Source organism: Phasianus colchicus, chromosome 19, assembly GCF_987193195.1.
Source record: "Phasianus colchicus chromosome 19, bPhaCol1.hap1.1, whole genome shotgun sequence".
In the NCBI taxonomy this organism is placed as follows: Eukaryota; Metazoa; Chordata; class Aves; order Galliformes; family Phasianidae; genus Phasianus; species Phasianus colchicus.
Window position 1 is genome coordinate 7,390,064 of NC_143454.1, and position 18,550 is coordinate 7,408,613.

Sequence of the window (18,550 nt, forward strand, 5' to 3'; positions counted from 1 at the left end):
TGTTTCCCTGAGGGAAGGTCGGAAGGAAGCAGCTCGTTGCTGCGGGCAGCAGAGCCCGCGTACCCGCACCCTGCGCTTTGAGGGGCTCTGCGGGTGCGAGAACCGCTACGGGGACAGTCCTGGTTTGCTTTTTCCTTCAGTGTACAGATTTTAGAGGGAATGAGTTGCGATTTCAGTTCTGCTTTGGCACTGAGGCGAAAGAACGTTCGCAGTCGGCGGCTGTTCTGCTCATCGCTTCCGCGTTTGCTGGAGCCGTTCCGCGCCGAGAGCGGCGCCCCCCGCCCCGCCGCTCAGAACGAGGCTCCGCGCGCCTCGCGTTGCCATGGCGACGGGGCCCGTTGTGGGCGGGGCGGCGCGGCGCGGGGGCGGCGCGCGGCTGCCGAGGAGGGTTTGAACCGCCCAATGGGAGAAGCGCGGGCGGCGGCGGCGCGGCGGCCCCGGAAGTGCTGCTGCGTCTCCTGCCCGTGGTGCGGCGCCCATGGCAGCGGGTGGCACCGCCGCATCGCCGCCGCCGCCGGCGAAGACCACCTGAGGCGGACCCGGCCGTGGAACGCGCTCGGCACCTCGCGGTGAGGAGCAGGGGTTGGAGAGGCCGTCGGGCGGCTCGCGGGGCGGGGCGGGGAGCGGGCAGCCCGGCCCTCGTGCCCTGCGCGCGGAGCCGAGGAGATCCGCGGCGCGGCGTCGCCGTGCGGTGCCTCTGGTGACGTTTGTGTAGCGCAGCTGTTGTGCTGCGTCCGCCGTGACGGCGTGCTTCTAGAGCAGCGCTGGCCGCTTTGCGCTTCCGATTCCGAAGTGACACAGCGATCCGCCGCACCGGCCGCCCGTCCTTCCCGCGCTGCAGCTCGGGCCGCCGTTCCTCGCCTGCAGTCGGTGTGACCGCCTCAGTTCTGCCTCGGTTACGGCGGCAGCGCTGCAGATGAAGCGCAGGAGGGCAGCGCTGCTCCTTTCCCTGAGCCGGGTGATGCTGGCCGTGCCGCAGTATTTCCTCGCCCGGTCGGTCACTGCTGTGTTATGGTGCTACTCACCAAAACCGGACGTTTTCCATAACTGATGTGGTCGTATTGCCTCTATTCAGAGCAGGGTATTACACGATCCTTGGCAAACTGTCAGATTAATCACGAGCTATGCATGGTTATCTGAATTCTGTTCTAGCAGCAGCACGGCACAAAACGGCACTTTAACACCTGTACCGTGTCCCGTTATGCAGCAGACTGTGAGGCAGTGTTTCCATAAGGTTAGCAGTGAAGCCCCGATGGCTCTGCACGCACTGGGCACAGCAGCCAATCCTTTCTCCCAGTCCCATCAGCACTCCCAGACCAGCCGCTCGCTCTGCTCCCAGATCAGGTCTGCGGATGGGCTGGTTGGCCACCAGTGCTGTATGTGTTTGCTGGGCTGTGCAGCACCAAGACTTGTGCTGCAGGCTTTTCTTTCAGCTTTTCTGAAGATGATTAAGAGTTGCTGTTAAGCTGTCTGGGTAAGCTCCTCTTGTGTCATTCTAGAAAACAGTTTTCCAATGTTTAAACCAACATAAGTGATGACAGTCTCAGTTGTTTCCTCATCCTGCACTTGTCAGAGGAAGCAATGGCACACTGACTCTTGTTTGAATTCATACATCTGATATATTTGTGTCTGCGTGTTGCCTTTGTTTGAAAGGAGGAGAACGTTCTGAGATTGGCACTGTTCCCCGTGAGCTGGACGTGGTGGTCCTTAGGGGTCCCTTCCAACTTGGGATGTTCTATGACTGTGTTGTTTCTGCATCAGGTTTCCCTCATCCATCGAAAATGAAATGACATCAGTATCTGCACAGAGCACAGTGTCAAGAGGAGCTAAAAGCCTTAAAATAACTGTAAGTAATTATAGCTGAGCTGACAGAATTCTGCTGTTGGATTTTTCTAAGCTTTACAGCTACGTTGTACTGAAGAATCATTACCTTGAGGAAAGATTCGTACCTACACGGATTTCTTTAACCTTGTGTCTCTGGGCTTTTCTGTGCTAGGCAATTAGTGTGTGAATTTTTACATGTATGCATTGCAGAGGGAAAATCTGAAGAAGGATCTGAAGGCTTTGAAGCATTGGTTTAACTTCAAGAATTTGAAGTTAAGCACATGTGTAAGAACTTAGAGGTTCAGAATGATCTTTTTGTTTCCTGTTGGCTTTTCTAAACTTAGCTGTTAAATTGATGCCCTTTTCATCTTCCTCTATGAAATTTCTATTCAGAATATGATGGTGTTGGTTACTGAAATCCTTGATTTGCTCAATTTTCTGGGGCTTTGAACATCGGTGACTCTTGCAGGCACCCTCTATCAATACAACTGCTTTTGTTCTTTAATGGCCATAAAAGAATTAGCAGCAGAGGCATGATTTGTGTTAACAGCTTTACAGCATAATAGTATGCATTTCAAAATGGCAGATGCTACTGAAAGACAGCACATGCTTTGACCAAAACTGGCCACTGTTGCTCTCTGGCACGGAGGGAAATGTTGTTATTTCCAGTTTCCTTATTCACAGGTTTCCTTTCATTGTATTGCCCTTTCCCGTCTGTGGGAGAAGAGCCATGAAGAACCGTTCCTCATCTCCCCCTTTGCACGTCCATGTGGATGAAAACACCCCTGTCCATGTCCATATTAAAAAGGGTCAGAAAACCACACCTGCAAAATGCCAGGTAGGAGTGTGCAGCTGGGTGTTTGTGAGGGCTGCAGGGAGGAGACAGTCCTGGAAGCACCACAGAGTCTTTGAGGTCTGTTTTGCCATGGTGTCAGAACTGAGACCTGTTGCCTTGTTAACTATATGCATAGCCAGTGGTGAATTTCAGTGATGTGTTTTCTGTGTTTAAGATGATTTAATTATGCTATAGAATATATGGCTTGTTTTCATGTTTAATTAAGCGATTGGTGCTGGACTCCATCATCTCTAGAGGTCTCTCCCAGCCTCTACAATTCCATGATTATGAGAATTGTTGCTTTCAGTGTGATGTAGCTTGGGGGATTTACTCGTTTTATGTCTTGGCTTTGCGTTCTCATATTGTTATTTCTTTAGCTTCGTCCCTGTTTTTGTAGGAAGGGTTTGGGGTAAGGAAATAACTGAATGTTCCACATTTTGTCTTGATTGTATTACAATTAACATGTTTAAAAGAAGAGGGACTGGATTCAAACCATCTTCTGGCATTAAGCACCTTGACAATGTGCAGAGCTACACAGCAGAGAAGGATCTCTTTATGCCCTTGTCAGCAGTAGACAGAAGGCTGTACTGAAGCTGAGTTGTAGCTGTTTTGCATCCTTCTGAAATTAAGAGTGTGAAGTTTTTCTCTACAAGTAATGGAAGTTGCTAGCTCATTCTTATGTCTGCAGTCATGCTGTTACAAATTCTCCACTAATTTTCTCTTTGTTGCTAATGGCAAATCAGGGTCTGACACTGAAGTCACCTCCTCCTATTAATTAATTGCCCATAGGATACTTTGGAATGGCTTTTCTTGCTCATCAGGTATTAAAGTTGTGCAAACACACTTTGACTTTTCATCATTTAGAGCACCTCAAATTTAAAGCAAATAAATGTGGATGTGCTTTTGACTCTAAAACAAGGAAAATGCTTCAGGGGCTTTTCATAACCAATCACACTGTATAATTCTTCTTCCTCTGGTAGTGCTGTCAGTTGATACAGATGCTGTACTGTGAGATTAATCTGGAATGGAGAAGGAATCTACCAGGTTGTTCCTTTTGCACCCAAATGGGTTTCATTGCATTATTCTTTGTATATCTCCCTACAGAGGAGACTTCCTTCCCCATGCTCTGTCCCCAGATCTTCCTGCTGGCTGAGTAAGGCTTTCATCACGTCACAGTTGTGGCTATTTCAGTCATACAACAGTCTTTACATGATAAGCAACAAGAATACATCAGCTGAACGTGCAATAACCTTTCCTTCTGGCTAGTGTTAGCCTCCTCTGCTGGCTCATCTGATCTGATGTACCACTGATTTTTCATGTATGTGTGTGGATGATCTTCCATTTCTTTTTGCAGCAATAAAAATTGTACATAGTTCTTAAAAGGTCTAAGTGATTGTTCTTATTTTCTCTGTTTCTTCTTTAGCAAAAGCACAAACAGAAAATGAAGGGGAACACTGTGAACGTGCGCCGAGCAGTGCAGGTGAAAACAAAGGCCCCCTGGATGCCTCCAGGAAAAACATCAGTCCTTGATTCCACCTACAAATGGGAGGTATGGCTGCTTCTGCTTCCCCAAGCAAGGTTTAGCTGAGGTTGAGGAGAGCAGTTGTGTAGTGTATCAGGCTGGAGGGGGCTGGGCTGATATTAAAGAAGGGCATTGTCACTTGCAATCCATTTTGAGTGTTTCTTGTACATCTTTTTCATTTTTTAAATGTAGAAAAATAGGAAATTCATTAACAGCTGATATCCATCTCATGTGTTTTCATCTCTAGAATGCAGACAGATTTACTCGTTAGTTCCTGCTGTGTTTAGCATTGATGTGATCTGACCTGGAATATTGTGTGCAGTTCTGGGCTCTACGATTTAAAAAGGATTTTGAGATATTTCAGTGCTCCCAGGGGAGAGCAGCAAAGCTGGCTGAGAGGCAGCTAAGGACTGCATGTGTTAAATCATCTTCATCCCACTTCACAGCTGCAGCAACTGCATAGTATTTTTTCTATTTTCTTCCTGATTAGTTGTCAGCTTAAGCTTTTCAATTCCTGGCTCTTCCAGGATGAGAATTTGAGTTTCTCTTTTTTTTTTTCTATTTTATTCTTTCTGCATTTTTGAACTTTCACAAATGGAAATAAAAGAACTGATTACGTTCTGTTTTTCCTCCCTAGTCTTATTGCAGTGATGTGATGCAGTCTCTAGTTTTGGTAGTTAGGTTTAGAACACAATTTATACCTTTCTGTGAAAAAAAGATGCCATTTATTGTGTTTTTTATTAGGGTCCAACTCACCGCCTGGAAATCACACCTCCAGATTCCGAAAAAGTGATGTCAGTGTTGCGCCTGAGTGATCTCTCTACAGATGAGGAAGATGCAGTTTACTGCAAAATGAATGAATACGAAAGGAAGATAGATAGCCTGATGAATGTGGTGGGAACACTGAAGAACGAGGTGAGGGAACCAAAGACCTGCTGATTCTGGCTTTATAGCTTATTATTTGGCAGGAGGAGACCAGAGCCTTGATGAAGTGAAGACTGCTCAGCCTGTTGCTTATTTTGATTAAAGAAATCAGTCTGAGCTGTTCAGAAAATCAGAACTAATTTACTGAAAAATTCACTATGCCCTACTATGAAAGTTCTTTAAGCCATGTCAGTTTCATAAGGTATCACTGTGCTTTAGTTTCCAAAGAATCTTTCTTCTACTCAAGCCCAAAATCTGAGTTGTTGTCACTCCAGAAGGTGAAAAGCACAGCTTATTGATCTTCTATTCTCAAAGAATCCACTTATTCCTCAAAATAGTTTCTTCTGATTCTCCCTTAAAATACACAGACCAGTGATATTGTGTTTTCCAGCTGAAGAGCTTCTCATGTACTTGACACCATTTAAAAAATGGATAGGAGAGGTTTCCAGATTTCTTTAGATGCTTGGAGAGAGAGGGAAGGGTAACTATTTATTTCCTCTGAGGGCAGCAGAAATTGTATTCTTACATAATTTATGCAGAAAGTTCAAATCAGTAAATGAGAATAGAATTTGAGTGTATTTTTAATACTAAGCCTTTTCTATTCCATTTGTGCTACAAAAAATTAAAGAAGTTACTTGTGTAATTGTAAATAATAATAATAATAATAATAATAAAAATTCTGTTTTGATACTTAGTAAGTGAATTGAATCGTGGCATCGTTTAACTAAATCCATGCTGTAAGATCACTTTCATTTTGTTAGCTGCAATTCTGTGCAAGCAGGGGAATCTCAGATGACCTTTTCTGCTGTAAAAACAAACCAACCTGGTGCACCAATTCTCAACCTCCCTCCATATTCTCTCTTCTTGTGTGTTTTCAGCTGTTTGTTGTGCTCCCAGCTGCCCAATGAGGGGTGCATGAGGAGCAATGGTCAACTTGTGGTTTATCTGAAATTCTGTTTAAATATCTTTTTTAGGCTAAGTTGCAGAAACAGGAGCAAAAGCAGCAAATGACAAAACGTCTGCTTGAGGAGCAGAAAGAAGAACTGAATGAGGTCACACAAGAGCTGGTAGAAACAGAGCATGAGAACACGCTGCTCAGGCGCAATATTGAACGCATGAGGGAAGAGAAAGATCTGACTATGTAAGAAAGCTCCAGTTCTCCATTGTAATTAGTGGTATTTACAGGACACCTTACTGCTGATGTTATTTGAGGGTGTAGTTTGTACCCTAGGTTGTGGTGCTGCTGAGGAACTGATGGTTTTGGTTTTTTTTATCATCTGTTACAAAGGGGAATTCAGATGGCAGAAGCTGCAGAGAAGGATTCTAACGTGGTCATAGGGATGGAAAAAATCCTGCTCTGTTGGGAAGCTGAAAGAGGTTGGCTTCAGTAGCCTGCTGTGGGGTTGTCATGGCTTTGCAGTTAATAGTTTGAATGTTGAGATATTCTTTGGATTGTGATTGTGTTGATACGACAACAAATAAATGCGAAACTGAAAATTAGAGAATTTCTGACTTCTGGAAAAATCACACTGAGGCCCTCACCCTATGGGAGGGCTGAATTGTGTTTTTTTCTTAGTGATCCCTGAAGATCTGTGATGTTTTTGTATGTGTCTGAAGAATTAGGGAAGTTTGCCTCCATTGGGGCATTAGTGTTTGGAGAGTTCTTTTTCTTGAAAAGATCACCAGGTTGTTAATACTGTGGATTCCTTCTACCAAAAATATGAATACTGCTGAAGTTACAACCTCTAGCTAAAAATTTGGAGCTGGATGCATTAGTATTTGTTCTTGTTTCATGTTGAGCCACTTGAAGCCTTATCTCCAGTAATGCTTAAGGTCCCAGGGAATGCCCAGCATTGTATTTGGCCTTAGCAGTGTGTGTAAGCTTTGGTACAAACTAAATTTGTCCCCTCAAGTTACTATTTCATAGTTGTGATCCTTGCAAGTTTTGTAGCCTTCTTACTGTCTTCTGTCAGAACAACTCCTATGGTGTGAGAGGGTGAACTTAGGTAGCTTTTATCCTTTGTTTAGTGTATTTTTTTTCTGTTTTAATCCAAATCATTGTGTATTCATACTGTCTGGTACAGCTGCCAAAGCTTCATGTTCCCCTGATGGCTGAATTCTCATTGCAGGCTACAGAAGAAGTACTTGCAGCATGAGAAAGAATGCCTGATGACCAAGCTGAGTGAGGCAGAGAGGGATGGAGCAGCAGCAGCCAGAGAGATTCATGCCCTGAAAAATACAATTGAGAGGCTCAATGTTGTAGGTGTTGGCTTTTTGTTCTGGCCTTTGCTGCATTGTACTGTTCTATGGCTGTCTTAAAAATATATATAAATTGTTACAGTTCCTGATCCAGAGAAATGTAAGAAGTTGAGGGACTTAACTTGCTGAAGATGTTAGTTAAATCTCTTTGGAAACTGGGTATTTATTTGCAGCATCCAATCACCTTCTGTGCATGTGGTGCTGACTATGGCAGTACCCATGCTTTTATCAGCTTCATACTTCAATTCCAGGGTTTGCATGTGAACAATACCCTTCTTTTTTTCTTCTTCTTCTAGGAGAAACACATGAGCAGCTCAGACATTAACATGCTGACGAGACAGAAAGAGCTGCTGCTACAGAAACTGAGCACCTTTGAAGAAACCAATCGTACACTCCGGGAACTTCTCAGAGAGCAGCACGAAAGGGAGGTGGGCAGTGCTGAGTGCTGCAATGGATGAGTACTGAAGGCAGTGTTGTATAATGGACTGAAAATGGAACTTGAGAGCTCTTTAACTCTTTATTGCAGTGCTGCCTTTGACCGTTGTGTCAAAAAGGATGGTTTTGTTTATTTCTACCTACTTCACTAAAATAAGGTTGAGTTTTCTGCTGTGGGGATGTCACAGCATCTAAGCCTTTGGCTACATTAAAAAGTATAGGCACTGTGCTGTCGAATTTCTCATCTGGAAATTGCTATTCTTCCTGTAGCTTTTGTTCCCTTTGAACACAAGCAGGCCAATGTTAACTATTCTCTCAGCCACCAGTGTGACTGGAGAAGAAGATTGAGTTCTTTTATGTGACTCTCTCTGAATAATGAGAGAGTTCTAAAAGTTCTTAATTTGCCATCGTGCTTCTTGTTATCATCTTTGTGTGGGAGAACTGGGAAAGCTTTTTGAGATAGGTTTTGATATGTGAAGTACTGAGCAAATTCCATGCTTGGTATCTTCTGGTAATTGCTACTGCAGCAAGGGGGAGACCTGTTGATTTCTGCAGTTCCATCTTCAAAATCTGTCAAAAGCAGGCTTTTTAGTTAACAGTTTTTCTCACATATTTATTTTGCAGAGGGATGCTCAGAAGATACTGCAGAAGCAAGGTGTGCTGTTGAAAATGTTGGCTGACTCAGATACGGAGAAGTTGGTAAGCAAACCAAAATATCTTATTCTGCAGGGAGAGAGAAAATTGCAAGCTCTTTGTCTGTGTTCAGCCTTCTGGTCTTACTCTAATGCCTTTTAGAAAAGTATTCTTGTGTTCGTGGTTGTTGGAGCCCCTCTGATTAACAACCTGCATTACAAAGTGAATCGATTTTCAGAGCCTTTCAAATACGGAGCTTAGATTGGGGATACCACAGCTGAGACATACATACAAGGATACTATTATGATTTGCAGTATTCTGCTCTGAGAAACAGTTTGGGATATTTAAGTGTGTCCTTATCACATCCAGTTCAAGCACAAATGATTCTGCTTGACTTTTTCTTTGTGCTGGATGTAGAAAGCAAGAATTATACTACATACTTCTTAAAAAGGTATCTCTGGGAGTGGGAAAGAAAAAAATAGCTACTACAAAAATACCCTGACAGCTGGGATATTGTTCTTCAGTTTGGATATCATTTTATTGTTTCTGTAGGTTTATCATGTTATCCTTATTGATAGCAAAATATATATAGGGTAAGCCTTCTGCTCTGCTTTTGTAACTGTGAATGATCTGGCACCATTTTTTTTCCCATTTCCTCCTCTGTAAATTGAGAAAAGTGTTCTTATATTGCCAGAAATTATAAAATTTGAGATGCAGGCAGTGTCCTTAATCTATGGACTATGTAGTCCTATCAAGTTCTGGTTTCTGATTGGGTGTTCAGAGCCCTTTTAAGCAATTGTATGTTTCCTTATTGCTTTCTGTTTGAGGAGACAGCAGACTTTTTTTAAGGCTAAAGGTGGTGTTGCTGTGGATACCAGACAGAGTTGTGGATCCAATGGTGTCTGGAGGGAGGCAATTACACCTGTTTCCCTCCACCTGCTAACCTGAATGTGTTTGTTACTTAAAATCTGAGTAGTGTTTGTTTTCCAGCAACTTCAGATGAGGCTTGAGGAGAAAGAAAAAGAGATCAACGATCTTGCTATTCAGATACAGGAAGAAAAGGTAGCTTCCTTATTCTGTTTTCCCCTTCTTGCTCCACCTTCACAAATAGTCCAGAATATGGGTTTGTACCTGCAGCCAATTACTTGATAAGGAATCAGATGACTGATTTGTTTATAAATATATTGTTTATACGTATATATTTATAAAAATAGACAGCTACTTATTCCCACACAGCTGTGGGCTCAATATTCCGCTGGGAAGCATCCATCACCAAGATTAATAGGCAGTATTCTCTCCTTGTTTGGGCCTACTACTGAATTACCTTTCTGCTTAAGGACTGGTGGGTTCTTGATATCAAATTCCAGTTTGCTCCTCTGTTTAAGAAGGAAAAGGCAAATGTAGTGAATGAGATGTGTTTCACTTGAGGATGTTTTTCACTTGAACAAATCTTCCACGTCAGTCATTTACGTCTGATATAAAATAAATGGTTATTTATTTGTTGCCCATTTTGCTGGAAAAGAGGAGCTGTGAAGGTCCATCTAAGAAAGGTGGAGATGGCTAGAGACAGCATCAGATTTCTTCACCAAATGGCTATGTACTGGAAACTTCCTTCTTACTTGCTTACTGAAGAAAAGCATGTGAGACTTGTTTGCTTCTTATTTAGGAACAGGCAAAGACAGCAGGTGAGCTCTCAAAATCTTTGGAATCTGTGAGAGGCCATTTACAAGCACAGCTACGACATAAGGAAGCTGAGAACAACCGTCTGACCACGCAGATCCGGGTACGTTTTCCTTCATGTACTGTGTGTGCAAGTGGTTGATGAGAGTGTTTCATTTTGTTAAGCTCTACAGCTGCGTAAAGTAACAGCATTATGTGTAAGTATCTCAGTTAATAAAAAGAATGTTTTTGGGTAGGTCAGAAGGCTCGTAGACCCATATTTCCCTTGGTCAGGGTGGAAATCAGTATTCTGGAGAGCAGCTTGTGAAAGAGGAAATGAAGACTTTCTCAGGAAATATACAAATAGGAATGAGGACAGACAAGTTTAGTTCTGAAGTACCAGGAGGCTGTAAAAGTTATGGCCCTTTAAATTAGAGTGAGATTTGCTTCATTCCATTGGTGTTTAAAGGATGCTTGAGAGTCAACTTTTAATTCCGATATGTGGAATCTTTTATATCAAGGTGGAATACTGGGAATGATTTTTGTTTTTTAAGCCATTCTAGAAACCAGATTGGTAATAAAGACTCTCTTGAAGGACTTAATTTTGGCATCTTCAAACTAGTTTTTCTCCTATATTATTATTTTGTAACTTGCAGTGAAATAATTTGTGTAGCTAGAATAGGTTGTAGCTTTTTGTTTACAAGCAGACAACACTCTAGAATGCATTGGGATTAAATATATATATATAGCTTTGCAGTCTTTCAGCTTCCTATATCCATGTGGGCATAAATGCTTTTTTTACTCTTAGAGTTTGTGCTGATGTATCTGTTAGCTTTAGGGCAAGGTTAAGTAGCAAGTACCTACAAGCTAAAGGTTTGAGGTTACATGCCAGTCTTTTTCCATTGTTTCTAGGAAATTAGTTGCTGCTTTTGGTATGTAGGTATAAGGACATTATTCCCTGTGCTGTGTTTTCTCCCCCCACGGCAGAATCTGGAGCACAGTGAAGCTCAGCATAAGGCAGAGGTGGAATGTATCAAGGAACAGCTGAAAGAACTAAGACAGAAGGCAGACCGTGATAAAGAAGCCCTGAAGAAAGCCCTCCGTGCACAGAAGGAGCGGGCAGAGCGGAGTGAGGAGTGTGCAGGGCAGCTGGCTGTACAGCTGGCAGAAAAGGTACCAATGATACACAAAGAGAGACCTCATTTCAGGTTGTACCTCTAAGCCTTTGGTTTCTGGAAGCAGCCCTGGGGAAAGCCTCTGCTTTCAACTAATGAGGTTTATTTTTGTCTCAGTGCCTTGGCCCATTTGCGCTAAGTTTAGAATAAATCCAGTTTTCTCTGCTGTCACAAAAGTAGCAGGTCTGACTTTTTTGACCTTGTTCTTCAGAACTGTCTGAGTATTGACAAAAGCCAGGAAAATAAAAACTTGTGGTTTTGGCTGAGAATTCTGAATGAAGTTGTTTGTTAATCCACAAACTAGTTAGAGCAGAAAAGTACGAAGGCTTCAAAATGCACTGGAATTTCCTACTGAAAACTTACTGAAGGATATCAAGTCAAAAAAGAAAAGTTAGATGGTCAGAAGGGAATGTGGATTTTATGCTACCTTGATCTTTTAGTTCTTTTTAGAATACTGGAGACCAGAGCCAGTACCAAAATTTTACTTATGCTTTATACTCCTGGTTATTCATTTGCTGTCTTCCTTTCAGTGCTGTTATGTTTATTTTCTAACAACAGTGTTGTTGAAGACCTCTATGTGAAGAATCGGGAAGAACAAAAAGAAATGCTATGATATTTTTAAGTCTTAATGAAGTCTCTGCACATATGATGCTTATTCATACCAGCATGCTGTCTAGATATCCCACATCTAGTCCAGTGACATTTCTGTCATCTGTGTTTCCTTTTGATAGGACAGTTACGTTGCAGAGGCACTTTCTACTCTGGAGTCTTGGAGGAGTCGCTACAACAAAGTAGTGAAGGATAAGAGCGACCTTGAATTGGAGATGGTTACAGTGAACAGGTTAAAATAAGATCAGTATGAAGAAACTAACATGAGCGTGAATGAGTTTGTAGTTCAAGGGTGATTTAATTGAATACAATAATTAAATAATTTGAGTTGTCAGTAAGCATCCAAGCAAAACCAGCCCTGTCAATGGGGTAGCAGAGTTTGGAGGGATCAGGAGACAAAGATGTGGCTTCTATTGTTCACTTGCCACAGCAAAGGTGGGCTGCAAGGGTTTACTCAAGCTTAAATCTCTCTGATCCTTTGCCTTTTTTAATGCTTTTAAATAATTGGGGATTTCTTTCTTTTGAGATATTTGAGATCTTTGCATGAAAGGGATTAGTTCATGGCAGTTTTCAGATGATAGTAAATAAAAGTGTATCACTGCACTACAGTTGTTGCTGCAGGAAGACAAAGTAGGTAGGGATATGAGACAACAGAGAATTATCTCTTTATGTGTATCTTAGAGGCAGTGCATTTGAGTTCCAGGGAGACAATTCAGGTTGGTTTTTGGTGAATGAAAAAGATTGAGGTAGCTGAACAGAATGTGGTAGATACGTATATGTGAATAAAGCAGGAGGACAGAAGGATAGTGAAAAGCCATGTCTCTGAAGCTAATAGTGAAGAATTAGGGGTCTTACTCTTTCTTCTCATTTGAGGGTTAATTTTCTTTCTGCATGGCAGCCGTATTGCAGATTTGCTAGAACAGCAGGCAGGCCTGGAGGACAGGATGCGAGAGGACAGAGATGCCTTGATGGATAAATTGCACCAACAAACTACAGAGACCACTTCTTTCAGAATGGAAAATGAAAGACTAAAGGTTAGTGACTCAAAGCTGAGATGCTGCACAAAGAAGCAGAAATTATAATGAGTTTCTTGGCCTCCGACAACTGAAGTGAATTGCTCTGTTGCTGCTGCTTAGTTTCAAACTTGTTTCACCATCTCCTGAATATGATGGGGAAGCTTGCTAGGGAAGTTTGCTTATTTATTTCTTTTCCAATCTAGACAGCATTAAGCAGCTTGGGTAACAGTTACGTTCACACACTCAGGAGAAGATGCCTTTTTTTTCCAGGCTAGTGTGGTCCCAATGGAGGAAAAGCTGAATCAAGCACACATGGAAGTACAGCAGCTCAAGAGCTCTGTCAGGAATTATGAAGAGTTGATTGAAACCTACAAGTCACAGGTGGGCACCTTTTGGATTTCTTCCTCACACAGATGTGCTTTTTCTCATTACTGTTGTGGTTTATTCTGCTAACCTTTCCATTGCTCTTGGAGATTCCTGTGGTTTTGATTCTTTTGGCATTCACACTGCCATGTGCTTTAATGCGAACATGTGGGAGAATTCCCTTCCTCAGTATCTGCTGGTAACTGCTATCATTAGGGACAGCTATAGCATTAATCTTGATTAATGGAGAGGAGAAAAAAAGAAAAAGACAAACCCAACACAGGCCTGAATTATTTTTCTTTTCCTTACTCCTTTTCAGAAGGTAAACAGTGAGATCCTGTTCTTTGCTTTTTCAGTCTGATGAGTTCTGTCCCTGGATTGTTTGGTTTTGTGTTTTTCTTTGTGGGGGAGATTGGGAGAGAGAGGGAGAGGAGTAGATTTTGGACATTTTGGTATTTAGGAACATAAAGTAAAAGGGATGAATATGTGGCAGAAAACCCAAATGATATGGGCAGGAGAAGCAAAAAATGAATTTCCATTCCAAGTTTAGCCTGGAGTGATATGATGGTAAGAAACTTCTTGGTGATTCTTGAGCAGTTTTAGCTACTCCAAAACACAGCATGTGTGTTGAAAACTATAAATAACAGGTAAAGTATAGTTGTTTTTTGTATGCCCAGGTGTTGAAGACCCGCATGGAAGCAGATGATGTAGCAGCAAAACTGGAGAAGTGTGATAAAGAGAAGAAGGCACTTAAGGATGAAATGAACAAGGAGATCGAACTGGTACTAATTCCTCTAAGGGCTGATATGTTGTAGACATTCGTTGCCTTTTTTTGATTGGCTTTTTTCAGGCTTTGTTCATTCTGCAAAAATTATTGAAGATGTAACAACTTCTTGACTATATAATGTTCTTTAGAGATGTTTAGATTGTGTAGTGCGTTTTTTTGCTGTGGAAGTGGTGGCTTAGGATTGTGCCATTGTCTGCTATGGAACAGCTGTCTTTGTAAAATAGTCCTTGTAAAAAAACTTGTGCTTCTAGTAAAATTGAAGCCCAGGATCCATGGATATCAAATCATAAGGGGGTAAAGACCTTAATTACACTTTGCACTCCAATACCTGACAAATACCCACAGTGTCCCCATGGTGCAAATTAACAAAGCTTTCAAAGGAATACTGTTTAGACTAAAAAGTTTCTAAACGTTTGAAACTTGCTTATTTCCTTCGTTAGGCTCGCAAGCAGTTCCAGAGCCAGCTTGCTGAGTTGGAAAAGCTGCCTGAGATCCTGAGGATCACAGAGACACAGTTGGCAGAATGTCAGGACCAGCTTCAGAGTTATGAGAAGAAGAACATGGACCTGTCTGTCATGATTGCAGATCTTCGTCAGCGGGTAAGGGACTGGCAGAGAGCTCCTGCAACACAGCATCTCTGAGTCTGAGACCAAGATGAATTTCTGATCACAGGAAGGTTCGAACTGCTCCGTCTCTGTTCTTGTCTCTTGTTGAAAAGATTAAACGTGCACTGCAAAATAAAGGTGTGTGCCATGTCTTTGTGCTAGAAGCTAACAGTGTAGCTACCAGCATTCCTTACTGCTTGAAAGGCTTCTAATCCCTCGGTGCAGAACCATAACGGGACCTGAACTGCAGCAGTGACAACACTTGCAAATGTCAGCACTCCCTTCTGTTACTTCCATCATCTTGTTGGTTTTTCCTCCTGTGGTCTTCTGCTGATAATGCTGTCCCAACCTTGTTTTCTCGCCCTCATCTCAAGTGTTTTCTCAGTCCCTGTTTTACGTTCCCAGGAGCACTGTGTAGGGGTTTCAGGACAATTGTAGACAGGCAGGACATCTACAGTCATGCCTCAGGATGCAGCAGATAATCTTATAGTCTTGACAGCTTTCCTCTCCTTGGCTTGGAATGGTAAACCTTCCTCGTGTTTAAGTCTGTGGTGTCTCTGTAGGCTCCTGTCAGGTATGTGGCTGTTCTTAGTGCGTGTGCTTTGCTGTTCTTAGAGGTGTCTGCTCTGCATGCAAGCTTTTACCAAGCTGGCCTTTCCTTTCAAGTATTGAAGAACTTTCTCATACCTATCTAAACATTAGCTGAAAGCTCCAACAAAATGGATGCTATGTGTGTTCAGTGCTGTGCCTTCTATCCACTGTTCCTTTTCTAGGACTCTCCAGAAATATGAACTGAACATTTTCTTCTGGAGAGCAGCGTGCGTTTTAGGTGGTTGGTCGTGTGTGTAGTGACTGTTCTGTAAAGTAACCTATGGCTGTAATTTTTAGATTGAGCTCCAGGGGGACAAAATGGAGATGACAAGAGAGAGGTATCAGTCTGCCCAGGAGGAGAAAAAGCAGCTCACCTTGAAGGTGGAGGAGCTAGAAAGGTTAGAAATATTAGGCTCTCTTGTTCTATTAACCTTTCCATATTCTATTGTTTTGTTTTTTTTTTTTTTTTCCACAGAATTGAAACATCTTCAGTCTTGTTCCCATGCCCCCACTTGCCTCCAGGATTCTGCACATTTGCTTATCTCTCAGGGATCACTAATCCACTAGACAGGGAGTTGTAGGTTCTTGCAGCAAACTTGACAAACATTGTTAGAAAGGACTGTGCTTACACAGCAGATACCAGCTCCTTGTCCAGTCTAGCCAGACAGATTGGAGGTTACTGAATATTAGACTATTTTTGTTTGCGTTTATCAGTTCTTGTTAGTGACAATACCTGGAGAAAGGTGTGTGTATGAATACTCAGCATCCTTCAATCTTTGAAATTCTGATTAGAGAAATGAAGTATTTATTAGGACACAGAATCACTTTCCAGGCTAGTCAAGACCTGACAAAAAGGTAGTCTGAAACACTCTCCATTTAAAATGAATAGGTTTTCTTGCCTTGTCTTAACCTAGAAAACTAGAAACAACGAGTGCCCAGAATGTGGAGTTCCTTCAGGTCATTGCAAAGCGTGAGGAGTCGATCCATCAGTGCCAGCTGAGGTTGGAAGAGAAGACCCGTGAGTGCAGCTCCCTGGCTCGTCAGCTGGAAATGGCCATTGAGGATGCCAAACGACAAGTAAGGGATTTCTTTTTTGATGTTCCTGCAACTACCCAGACTGTAAAATGAAAATGCCACCTCAGCCTATGACACTTTTGTTTGCAACAGAAGTAAGAAAAGCCCTGGCTGACCTGCTGGTTATGTACAGGAATCTGTGCAAGTAAATGTATAGGGGATTTATGGACATCATTCTTCCACATTCTTCCACCTCTGACAAGGTTGTTTTCCTGTTGTTATGCACAGGTCGAACAAACTCGAGAACGAGCAACATCCAGAGAGAGGGCAGCCCAGTCCAAGATGCTGGATTTGGAGACGCAGCTGAGTAGGACTAAGACAGAGCTGAACCAGCTGCGTCGGAACAAAGATGATGTGAGTGATTTGTGAGGAGTGCTCACTGTGCTGGCAGCATCCTGGTAGCAGTCTGTCCATAGACAGAGGTCCCTGCAAAAGACGTTTAGAACTTGTTCTAAGCTGAAGTATGTGGAATAAAGCAATCAGGCTTATGTTCAAAGGGGATTTGTGTCAGATGGTGTCAGAGATATTGTGATCCTAGAAGTAAGACTCTTCTATATTATGTATCCATGCTGCTTGTTTACATTATTTTTACTTGAAATTGGATTGGCACATGAATCAGGTCAGGTTGGCTTTCAGAGATGTATGTTTAATTCCACACAACTGTGCCAGTCAGTTTAAAAAGGCCAACCAATTAGCTGCGTTGTCTCCTGTTATTTATTGTCGGGTTGTTGAACGATGTTGGGAATGAGCAGAACAAATGCTAAAGGCTGCAGCACCATCCGTGGCAGTGCCATCCAGTACTGTGCTAATCCTTGCTGGCCGTGGGGATTTCTTGGAACAACTGAAGAAGTGAGCAGGGTGAGTACTGCTGCCTTTCAGCCTCGTTCTGTGCTTTGTTACAGGCAGAGCGCCGCTATGAGAGCCGCCTGCAGGACTTAAAGGATCGGCTGGAGCAGTCGGAGAGCACAAATCGCAGCATGCAGAACTACGTCCAGTTCCTCAAATCTTCCTATGCCAATGTGTTTGGAGACAGTGCCTTGCTGGGCTCTCCCAGCCGCTCTCGTTCTTCTCCGTGAGGGCTGTGCTCTCTCTGCACCTCTGCTTTTAAGCACAAAATGAGTCCTGTGTCAAAGCCATACGTTGTTTAGAAATGGGTTGAAAATGGAGAAATTTCAGGGACTTAAGGGAGAAGTGTTTTCTTTGCAGCAGGAGATGATGGAATGATGGTGGCATAGAATCTTAGCGTGCGGAGCATTAGCAGTGCTGATTTGGTGATGGAGGTTGGCATTACTCTGTAAGCTGTGCCCCAAAACAGGATGGTTTTGCATATGGTGGAAAAGGCTCTCTTCATCCTATGCGCTCTGGATGCTTTCAGCTCTTTAAACCCAGCAGTGCTTTTACTTGTGTTAATGTTTCACACTTCATTTTTTTTCTTTTTTTTTTTCCCCTGTTTTCTGTACTGGGGGAGATCATGTGCTGTTTCTGCTTTTGTTGTTGTTACATGCTCTGGTGGCACAGTGGATGATGGGATGGTGGGAGAGAAGTCCACCCACCTCTCAGGGAAGCGTGAAGCTGAAAATAAGGGACATGCCTGGGGCTTAACGCTTACGAGAGATTATCTCCTGAACCACTGTGGTGTTTGTAAACAGTTTTATACCAGAAATAATGATTTTTTTATTATTTTTTTTTAACTTGACTCTTGTGTGCTCTGTGATCCTCACGTTTTTTAGCGTGATGCTAATTTTGCTTTACCCCTCACCCCAATCCCGGTCTCCTGAGCCTGAATAGCCCCAGGACTGTGCCCAGCCCACCTGCGTTCAAAGGAAAGGCTGCAGCTCAACCTCAGCAGCACCTCAGCCGGGTCTCACTGCGAATGCTGGATGAATGCTGGATGAATTCAGTGTGTGTGAAATACTCGGCTCATAGGAGAGTGGCTGCTGCTGCTTCATGCCTTCATCAAACCCAACCGTGCTGTGTTAACCCGGCTCTGTGGTGCTGCCCTAACGCTCCTCCTGTGAGCGGTTCCTTGTGGGGACAAACGTAGGCATTGCTTTTATTTTTTAACAGTTTGTATCTTACTGCTGTGTGATACGGTCACGGGGCACGATTTGTCATCAAGGTTTTCTAAGATAATCATTATTGGGGAATTCTGTCATTTTGTGTGTAACTTTAAAAAAAAAAAAAATCCTAAAGGTGCTATGGTAATAAAAAGAAATAAACTAAATTTTAATTGATTAT

General features: G+C 42.8%; 1 protein-coding gene across 2 annotated transcripts; it reads left to right on the top strand.

Moving 5' to 3' along the window:
• Positions 1-349: 349 nt before the first annotated feature.
• On the top strand, positions 350-18,524 carry ODF2 (outer dense fiber of sperm tails 2). 2 transcript variants are annotated; one of them, XM_031601649.2, is made up of 20 exons: positions 350-569; positions 1,762-1,846; positions 4,083-4,208; positions 4,926-5,096; positions 6,080-6,246; positions 7,235-7,364; positions 7,661-7,792; positions 8,424-8,498; positions 9,424-9,495; positions 10,100-10,216; positions 11,080-11,265; positions 11,999-12,108; positions 12,775-12,910; positions 13,163-13,273; positions 13,933-14,037; positions 14,483-14,641; positions 15,536-15,636; positions 16,153-16,315; positions 16,541-16,666; positions 17,215-18,524. In XM_031601649.2, the coding sequence occupies exons 1-20, from the start codon at positions 403-405 to the stop codon at positions 17,386-17,388; spliced, it is 2,613 nt and encodes an 870-aa protein (XP_031457509.2). In that variant the 5' UTR covers positions 350-402; the 3' UTR covers positions 17,389-18,524. The 2 variants fall into 2 exon arrangements, with proteins under 2 accessions (XP_031457509.2, XP_031457510.2); XM_031601650.2 differs by lacking the exon at positions 350-569 and adding an exon at positions 2,509-2,662.
• The last annotated feature ends 26 nt before the right edge of the window (positions 18,525-18,550 follow it).

What these genes read in the sequence shown, in the direction of transcription:
- ODF2 (XM_031601649.2), top strand. Translation starts at nt 403, where the DNA reads ATGGGAGAAGCGCGGGCGGCGGCGGCGCGGCGGCCCCGGAAGTGCTGC. An exon ending in ACTCAGATACGGAGAAGTTG is followed by an intron (nt 8,499 to 9,423) that starts GTAAGCAAACCA and finishes TTTGTTTTCCAG; the next exon opens with CAACTTCAGATGAGGCTTGA. An exon ending in GAGATGGTTACAGTGAACAG is followed by an intron (nt 12,109 to 12,774) that starts GTTAAAATAAGA and finishes TCTGCATGGCAG; the next exon opens with CCGTATTGCAGATTTGCTAG.